The sequence below is a fragment of the Aristolochia californica genome, unplaced genomic scaffold (assembly GCF_029961685.1).
Source record: "Aristolochia californica isolate CCGP_79_NKW_82.1479 unplaced genomic scaffold, dmAriCali1.0.hap1 SCAF_4, whole genome shotgun sequence".
NCBI classification, from domain to species: Eukaryota; Viridiplantae; Streptophyta; class Magnoliopsida; order Piperales; family Aristolochiaceae; genus Aristolochia; species Aristolochia californica.
In genome coordinates this window covers 42,837,705-42,847,873 of record NW_027182103.1, presented here as the reverse complement: position 1 = coordinate 42,847,873, position 10,169 = coordinate 42,837,705, and the positions used below count along the sequence as shown (strand labels likewise).

Sequence of the window (10,169 nt, the reverse complement as noted above, 5' to 3'; positions counted from 1 at the left end):
TTTTAGCGCCTAAAAGGCTGACTATCTCCTATCAATTCAGCATAAAACGGATCTGAGAAAAGGCAAGTAGAGACGACTCTCCCTTTCCCTTCCCATACCCTTCGACTAGTAGAGAAGGGAGGGAGAGGGAGAGGGAGAGGAAGGTGGTGCTCTTAGCTATTGTCTAGTGGCATGAATATGATAAAGTGCAGGCCTTTTCACGCTTCTTGCACTTCCATTGGAGAATTAGAAAATAAAATTAAAATATGTGACGAGATTTTTAAGTAGTAGACCTTCATGTTGCACGTCTAAAATTTTTCATTGTAGAAATAAAATATAAAATCCAAGATGGGCTTAAATTTCTAATCTTAATCACTACTGGGCTGCACCTTCCTTTCTTTGAAGTTGTGAGCCTTGTCTTGTTCGTAGAATCCCAACCATCCTCATCTTTGTAAATCACGTCAACTTAGCGCTCTCAAAAATTTGTTCTCTCATTGATTTACTTTTTATTTTTAAATTTAGATAAACATAATATATAAATATATATATAGTTGCGAGCAATATCTGTATCTAGGTTTTCGTGAGAAAGCTGTCCTAAAGAGAAACTAGGTCCAGTCCAAAGTAGGTTAGTTTCCCTGTTTAAGCCGCAAGCTGTCTACGGTGTTACTCGTTTACTCAATTGTATAAGTTGAAGAAGTGAAAGATTTAAATCCCCACGGATGTGGCTGGTCGCGCTTACTGGTTCTTGTGGACTATGGAGCACTCGCTGCGCGCGCTCTTTTCCTCGGATATACGTTCGTTGGCTTTCCCTTTCTTCTTCTGAGTGCCGGAGGCGCCCCGGACTCCGTCTCTGAGGCTAGAAGAAGCTTTTGACATTTTGAGTCATTGATCACTCAGAGAGAATGTCAGAGAATCGGTAAGCAAACGCGAAGGGTGCTTGCGCTCTTTCCTCGGACATACGTTCGTTGCCTTTACCTTTCTTCTTCTGAGGCCCGGAGGCCCCGGACTCCGTCTCTGAGGCTAGAAGAAGCGTTTGACTTTTGAGTCATTGATCACTGGGAATGTCAGTGAATCGGTAAGCAAAAGCGAAGGGAGGGAACAAAGAAAAAAAGTTTGGTTCTATGGGTACTGCAGGACCTTTGGCCTCCGTGGCAGGCGGACGTCCTCAGTCGGGAAGTTGCTCTCGCATCGAGAGCATAGTAGATCGCATTCGCGCCATTATTCGTTCCGGCGGCGTTCGGTCCGATAGCGCAGTATTGTTCTTCAACCTGTGCATCTCACTCTCCAGGTATCTTCATTGTATCATCGGCAACCATCATCGTGCACTTTTTTTTCTTTCTTTTTTTGGTAAACTAATTCGTACTCGATGTTGTTTGTTTCCTTTTTCTGCGATGACGAAATGTATCTACCCCCAAGGAGAAAAAAGTCGCTGTGATAGGGCTTAGAAAAAATTGAAACAGCAAATCCTTGTGGTTGTTTAAATGAGTGGAAAAACTATTCTAATAACTCGTTACCTATTTTTGCAAAAAATTGCTGGTATATAGTTAACGGCTCAGCTATTTCTCTTTATACGCCGGCTCTTAACGTTTGTACGATGTTACTACATCTCTTTATATTTTCGGGCTATACCAGTCTTCGATCCGTTTTCTTCATCTAATTTGGCCATTTTCATCAATATGCATTGACTGATAAATATAAGCAGTTCATTGTGTACCCGTGTTACCCAGTTACATTGCGCCACAATTTGTGTTTTATGCTTAAATTTAGGCCGTGGAGCTCCAAAGTGGATCATCTGGTTATCTACACGTTTATTTAATCCAGAAAATATATGAACGGAGGCTTTGCGTTTTTTTTTTTTTCTGAATTATGGACCGGGTATACTCAAGACATGCAGCAAATTGGTTTGTGTTTCGTCTAATGTATTATATTTTTAGTACCAAACCAACCCTAGACCATGAACTCAAGAACACAAAGCGTACTTACAAAATAAAGAGCTATTCATGGAGGGAAAGCAGTACCTACTCTTTTTGTAGCACTATATTTTTTCTACCTCCTTCACATTTTTAGGGAAATTTAGACCAATTTTTTACCCAGAGGCTTCATAGCCGTTTGAAAGAATTGTTTAGTTGAGGATCATCTATGTCTTCCATTCCCTTCTGGGCTCCCTTCTACTCTGAGGTTAAGGAACACCAAAACGTTGTTTTGTCTTCTTGTGTTTTGGATGCTGAAAATCCATAACTTTGACAGATAGTTTTGATCCTTTCTCTCACAATTTCATCAATCTACAAATAGTTTTGGTGCTTGGATGCTTCAAAGATTAAAGTTGTCTTTTTTTATGAACTAAGGACTGATAGGAATTATGAGCCATTTTATTCCTCACTCCTTGCTTTGGATGCCTAACTTGTTTAACTAGACCTTTTCTGAATTTCTACAGTTCATCTCAGTGTTTCAGCAATTAACTCATCTAGATGCATGAGTTTTAACTAATTCTTACAAGGTTTTTGTACTCTACATTATGAGATTTAATGGTATATATTCAACAAATTTCTTTGTGTTGTTCATTGTTGAGATTGCCACTTGCTTCGTACAACCTTGATTTATTTGTTGACTGCACTGCATTACCTCCTGATTTCCATTTCCTCTTAATTGATTTTTGAGTGCAGAGGCATTGATTATGCTTTATCTTGCAATGAGGTTCCTGAAAAAGCCAATGAGTTGCCTTCTCTGATAAAACAGGTAATTCTTGTTCTTGATTTGGTCTAGGAGTTCCCCTTATACTCAATATCTTTCTTGGACTTGCCTATTAATGCTTGAAATGAGACTTAATTTTAATCAATTATTTGTTTAGTATATATACAACTTTTTGGGAATAGTGATTGAATTTTATTTCTTGCAAATATTTACGATGGAGATATCACTCAATTACAATAGGAAAGATATTTCTAATCACTAAAGATGGCTGGCTCCCTTCCTTGCCCAGTAAATCCAAAACATTATTGGCAGCCCTCAAGATGTGCTGCCATTATACATGAAGATTAGTACAACTACTTTTAGTTTAAATTACAATGCATGAATTTAGTTTTAAACAAATATTGAACAATTTTTTTTTGTTTGAAAAAAGGACTTTGAATGCAATCTTATTTAGGATATTTGATGAAGATATTTTGTTAATTAAGTAGCATGTAGTCAACATAGCATCTCCTAAAAAATGTTGAGGTAAATGCGTATTGATAACTTCAATAGATCCGATAAGGCCAAGCGCACCATTAAGCTTGATGAGTCATTCTCTCGGACTTGCTGCTGGAATTTGAAAGAGAAGCTTGACCTTGAGATGAACTTTGATTGAGTAAATTGGCAGCTCTGGATGGTATTCTTGCGTATGGATTTGGAGCTGTACTCTTCTGCCTCCTACTCCGTCTTCCTCAAAGACATTGTATGGGATACTTTAGAGGCACTCATGCCATTCGACAAGGGGATCCTCTCTCCCTCTCTTCATTTTGGTTGCTGAATACCTCTTATCTATGGTTTACTTGGCCAACGATGTTGGGCGGTGGCTGACTAGAAGGAATTTGACATCCCCTTACTTCAGTTTGTTGATGACACTTTACTGGTTGGTGAAGGCTCCTTGGACCAAATCAGGCGCTTTGGAGCCCTCTTTTTTTTCTTTTTTTTGAAGGAAGGTGTGTGAATATTCAATAAAACAAGAGAGAAATAAAACCTAGCGAGGTGGACTGTTCTCCACAACAAGGTGTTGGAGGGAAGATCCCCGTTTACCATGAAAGTCTGCCAAATGATTGGTGGATCTAGGGGTACGGGTCCATGTACAATTTAGATGAGAAGTTATGTTACAAATTTCAAAATAAATATCCCAGTGCCTTTAGGGGGCGAATTTCCTTTGCGCGCCAACCTCCTCAGCCTCTTTGAAATGATCTTTGGGCAGAAAATTATCTGGAATAAAACTACTGTTATTGGATTCCACATTAACCTGGATTTGTTAAAAAAATGACTAAAATCTTGCAATTTAAACTAGAAAATAATCGTAAACACTGTTTTTTTGCTGAGAATGATAACTCCTCTTCAATCCAGACTTTAGTTTCACGAAGAAACTTACCAGAATTTGCACATCAAGGTCGATGTTGAACTTGGAGACACTCGCTAATCGTGTTCCTGCTCTGACACTATGAAAATTTGGATTAGTTTAGAGTGTAATTCTGCTTAACCAAAAGTAGAGAAGGAAAAGAATAGAAGAAAGAAAAGAAAGAAGATAGGACAAGTGCTTCATGAGGAGGGAGTCAAAAGTCATTCCTTTCCACATGAGCCTTTTCTTTTAGTTCATTAGGTTGACATCATAGTTTCCAAAATACCAAAACTACTCTGACATCAATGCTTATACGTTTTTACATGACTATAACAGCCCTTTTTGATAGTGAGCATTTATGGATACTTGCAGTTAATTGTGCACACGCTTATTTGGTTGATTTTAAAAAAGAAATGGCTTGATTTTTGCTAGTGTAGTATGTGTTTGAAAATACAGGTCATTAGTCGGATCCTGGATGGAGGTGCTCCTAGTTGTACTTTTTCTTTTCATTTTAAGAGTGCTTACCATGTTGAAAAAAATATGGTGGATCCCCATAGCATTCAACAAGAAGGTAAGGTCAAACAAGGATGAGAGGATGGATAGATTGCCAATTTTTTGGATTATTCCAGTCCTGTGCATTGCGGGGTAGTTAGTTCGATATGCTTGCGACTCATATAGGTCTCCATGCTTTTTTTTTTATTGTATAGCTATGTTAGTTTTGCAGTTTGACCTGTCTGTACCATTGAAACATTGGTCAGTATATTTATGGGAAAAAGATAAGAATCATCTTCCTATTACATTAAGACTTGTTATTTTTTTCATGATTACATTTTGCAAGATTTTGACCGTGTTCAAATTTCTGATTTATCAATGTCAATCCCATTCATCTATTAATTGACTTGTAGGTGTACCATTACAATCATGATATCTTACTTCAATCAGCTTTCATGTTGCTGATGATTTCTGTCAAGGTAACATTTCTTATTTATAAGTGTCATAAGTATTTTTTACTCATTTTTTTCTTTTTCATTGATAAACATTTTTTGTTGTGTCTGCTTGTGATGTTAAGGCATGTGATGGCAAAATAGCTCAACCATTTGAACTTTAAAGAGTGTTATTTCAAAAAAAAACTTTAAAGAATGTGTTTCAGTTTTTGTTTAGGTTGTCATGATATCTTTGTTCAATTAGCTATCATGTTGCTGATGATTTCTGTCAAGGTAACATCTCTTGTTAACAAGTGTCGTTAGTATTTTTTACTCATTCTTTTTTATGTTCTGGTATGATGTTAAGGCATGTGATGGCATATGGATACATGATTTTGGAAAATAGCTCAGTCATTTGAACTTTAGTTTCAGTTTTTTGTTTAGATTTTTTGGTGCATTTAGAATCATGTAAATAGAGTGGAGCTGCATAAATCTTCTTTGACTTGTCATACCCCACATTTTCGCTGCTCTTGCCCTTGTTTTGCATTGCCTTGTATTAGTCACCTTGGTGTACACATTAGCACAGACTTCAAGTGATTTAACACTCTGGATGGGTTTCTTTTGTCATCATAGCATGAGCATAATTCTTCTTTTCTTCTTCCTGATCCAAGGATTGCGTTGCTGTGTCCAACTTGGGGTAGGTATTTGTCATTGGAGCTATTGTAACTTGTGAGTGGTTGGCTTCAGCTTCAGTCCCCTGTGCCAATTTACATATGCTTTAGGTCTTCCATGTGTGCAGTTTACAGTTTGTTGAATTATACTACCAAACAATTTGCATTAGAAAAAGGAAGTTCATACTAAATATTTTAGATTTCTTTCTATTTAAGTTTGAGATTCTCCCAATGCTTAAGAGTTTGAGAGCTTTGAGTTTTTTTTTTTTTTTTTTTTTTTTTTTGAAATAAGATGTGTAAGTTGTATTAAAAAGAAAAGAGAGATTACAATACCTTGCTAAACAGGGTCTCCTTCCATAACAAGGTGTTGGAGAGAGACGCCTAGTTTAGCCTGGGCATCTGCTAAATGATTAGCAGATCTAGGAATATAATTCCATTTACAATTTGAAGTAGAAATTAAATTACATATATCGTAAAACATATCCTAATGCCGCCATGGAGGACGTTCATTATTTGCACACCAATTGATAACAACTTTTTAGTTACCTTCAATACAGAGGGGCCCAGTAGCACGACTTTTGAAAATCCGAAGTCCGTTAAATTCCATCTTTTGAGCTTTGAGTTCCTGCCCTCTGTTTATTCCATCTTTAATGGAAGATTTTCCTTGCTGAGGAAGTTTTGATTATAATTCTGGTCCTATAACCATCTTCGGACTTTCTATGGATACATGAGGAGGAATTTACATGTTGATGTAGAATCCTATCCCTTCACGCCTGTTCTTGGGTGGTGACTTATGACTAACTGTATTCATCTTTATACATCATTTTGTTTCTTCTTTATTTGCTATTTTACACTTTTGTATCATTGTCTAATCGTAGGCTTCCTTGTTGGAATATGTTATTAAGAAAAATGTGGTAATGAAAAGAATTTAATGTTGTCTTGATAGATCTGCTGTGGGTAATTAGCACCCATCACATAAGGTGTTTAGCCCTGGCACTCAAGAGATTGATTCATCTATCGGCAAATTAATACCCACAATAGATGTGGTTCATTTTTACCATATAAGAAATAATTCTTACCGATAACATTATGATAATCAATCACATTGGGGATCTCCTGGGAGAATTTAATGTTGTCTTTGCACTTGTTGTTGTGTTTGTTACATAAGTATATGAAAATGGCAATACTGTTTTGCTTTTGTTTCTTGTAAATGCAAAGCCAATAAATTAGATAAAAACTATTTTTTTATCTTAATGAAATCGCAGTTTCTCTATTTAGTAATTGTGGAGCATATTGGTTAATATGTCGCTTTCATTGAATCTTATGGTTTGCTTCTGTAGAATGCTTGTGGGCTTGGTTGGTTTTGTGACAAAGATGCTCGTGAACTTTGTGCACTTGCAAATGAGGTCTGGTGCACTCTGTTTGTCTTTTTATTGTCTTATTTGTTGTACATTTTTCAGCTTGTATACATTTATAAATTTCTAATACTGATTTTTTTGACTTCACAAGGTATCAAACAACTTTTCCAGCACTGGAAATGTTATGCTTGAACCAAAATGTGCTGTTGATATTATTTCAAAAATTATCCCTCGGTATGGACTGGTTGTTGAGTTTTCCCTTGTAATTTTATATCTGAGTTTGTTTTGGAAACTGAACTTGCTATTATTCAACTTTTTCTTTAATGAAATCATCTTTTCATATGATCACTTTTTTGTCTTTTCAAATGGTGACTGAAAATTCAACGATTCAATACAAGAGAGTGTGGAATTGATAATTTTTTCATGCGTGTGCATTCCTTGTCCTGTGTAGGGGGTGGGGCCTTCATTGAGGGGACTTTTGTTAAGAAAAAATTATATTTTTATAAAGATAAAAGATTAAATTACCTCTCATTTATTAGTTTGTAGAGGGTTAAGAGGACTGTATTTGGCATTTGGCTGTATGTGAAAATACAATATTTAGAACTAAAACAACTAAGGAGGCCATGTTTGGGAATTACCCTTCTTTTAACAGGAGTTTCAAATTGACTATTAAGTGCTCTCTTGCGAATGTTCTCGATGGGTTTTAAGAGATGTATAATCTTAATTGTTTAAAAGAAACAAAACCTTTTAATGATGTATTCTGTACAAACCATGGTGGAGGCTCTATGTTAAATGTCTACCTTGGCAATTAATTTATATTTCATCAATTCTTCCATGCAGGTTTTATCCATGGCTGAAGCTAGGTCGCATAATTGTTTCTCTTGAAGCTAAGGTTTGTTGATAAATTACCTTTACCATACTTTTAAGTTTAAAATTTTGAAAAATGATAAATACACATGCAGATGGAGTAAAGTATTTTACTCCTGTTGTGTCTAGCTAAGCATTAGGTTATGACATCTATTCCTAATTTTTGGCACCATCATTCAGGTAACCTTTGCTAGCTTGGTTACCATTCTCTTTTGTGCTTACTGCTCCATCTTGTCATTTGCTGCTCTCTCCCATGGTTTTCATCCTCAAGAAGTGCTTTGAACTTGTGGATTTTGGATGCAGATTATAGTTTCTTCTCCCCTATTTATAACTTAAACAAGTCCGAAGTTACATTCATGTCTGTGCAACCCACAAACCCTAAGATTTTACTTTCTACACAAAATACTTTCCTAGAAATAGAGAACACCTAAGTAACACAAAATAATAACTTCTAACATTCCTCAAGGAGTGTATAACTTCAGGTTGGCTTGACTCTAGGTTGACTAGGATGAAACAGATGAATAGTTTGGACCAAAAGATCAACTACAACTTGACTTGAAATTGGGAGAGTAAATTAAACACCTAGATTGATTCATAAGGGAGAGTACCTTTATTGCTGATATGTTGCCAACTAGGGTGTGATGCCAAGTCACTAGAGTGGTCAAACAGAGAACTCAAAGCAAGAATTTAATAATTGATGCTAAGCCAGCAATGCCAGATATAAGTTTCTCAAACATGACAACTTTAGCACTAATTGCAATAGATATCAATTAATAAAGTTTACTGCCAAATGCAGCCTGATTGGCTCCCTTGCCACCGAACTCTAGCTCTACAATAAGAACAAACTCTGAACTTCCACCAATATACGGTAGCAAACTGTGAGAAAACTCCAATGTCACTAATATTCTCACTTGAAGTCAAATTGCTGTATTTAGTGCAGCTCAGATGTAAGAGTGCAAATCGTGTGACAGATGCCTCTTCGTGCTGTTGTGTTTGGAAGAAATTGTGGATCCTGCAGAACTGATTTTTTTGAGGCTTGACCAATAATTAGAAGTCAGATTTGAACTTTTAAAGTCAAGATGCATAGTTCCACATGAGTGGCGGTGATTCAGGCCTGATAACAACTGGTGCATATACCACTTACTCTAAGTGCCACGTTTGTGTTCAATGAAAAGTAGAGTATGTTGAATTGTCATTCATCCATCAATCTCTGGAATCACCCTCTTATTCTTCTTCTTCACAAACTCTGCCAATCTGCAGATAGTTTTATTGTATTGCCTCCCCCTTCTTTCTAGCCTTCTTATTTTATTCTTCCATGACTGCAACTTCCTTTTGGGCCTTGGCATGATACTTTTTTGTGTACGAGAAATTCATGATAGTATAGAGACCCAAGCATTAAGCATAACATGTAGACATTTAAGTGTAAGGGCTATCCATATTCCCCATTAACCGCGTAGCACGAACAACGCCAACCCCTAATCCAAGTTTTCTGGCAATTTTAATATTTTGGGCATATATTTTGGAGAACTGATCATTGTAGACTTCGAAGAAACCTTTTCCAGTGTCAAAGAAAGGTCGGATAAACAAAATTGAGAAATAGGAGAAGATATTCTAAGAATCTAAGAAGCCTTGCGAGAACCCATATTTGGAATTAGGGTCTCTTTTCTCCAGAAGGTTGTCTCTATCAAGTTAAATATGTATTTAAGGCAGCGAAGGTCTCTGGGATTACATCAATTGTCCTAGACAAGCCTTTGGGTGAAAGAAGTGTAATCATCTCTTTCCCATATTTAGCTGCTTTGTTGTACATCCATCATGATGGTAAACCCTAAATGTTCTCAAATGATCTTCGAAGTTGTTACAAAAACTTCAATGTAATTTGTAAATTATTTGTTTCATTCATAATAAAGCATCTTATTCAAAAAAAAAAAAAAGACTTGGTGATGCTGTGCAATATTTCTCCGGAAAGTGTTTTCCTATGCATACTACTCACCAGGCATATATTTATTAGATTGAGGTTCCTTGTCAAGTGTAGAGGGTGACTTAATCTGGTGAATCAAACATTTGGGTGATGCGAACCAATGGATTTAGCCTGTTCAAACCAGTTTGCATGTACAAGTAGTGCATGTTGTGAGTGATACATTACAGGCCGTAGTTCGTGTTTTGTTGTTTGAGTTTAAAACATTTGACTAAAGAGTATTGAAAAGAAGATTTTTTTTTAAAATAATTATGTTTAGATGAGGTCTGCAATGCATTTTTCTCAATAAAATATGTTTTTGATCAACCAGGACAAACA

At 36.3% G+C, this 10,169-nt stretch overlaps 1 protein-coding gene across 2 annotated transcripts in view; it reads left to right on the top strand.

Annotated features, from left to right (window-relative positions):
- Positions 1–731: 731 nt before the first annotated feature.
- The window catches only part of LOC137962919 (E4 SUMO-protein ligase PIAL2), a 31,442-nt gene continuing 22,004 nt past the window's right edge, over positions 732–10,169 (top strand). For both annotated transcript variants that reach the window (XM_068810053.1, XM_068810051.1), the window contains exons 1-6: positions 732–1,267; positions 2,643–2,715; positions 4,963–5,028; positions 6,992–7,057; positions 7,161–7,243; positions 7,850–7,901. In XM_068810053.1, coding sequence (XP_068666154.1) covers positions 1,101–1,267; positions 2,643–2,715; positions 4,963–5,028; positions 6,992–7,057; positions 7,161–7,243; positions 7,850–7,901 — 507 coding nt within the window. In that variant the 5' untranslated portion in view covers positions 732–1,100. The remainder of the gene's footprint in view (positions 1,268–2,642; positions 2,716–4,962; positions 5,029–6,991; positions 7,058–7,160; positions 7,244–7,849; positions 7,902–10,169) is intronic.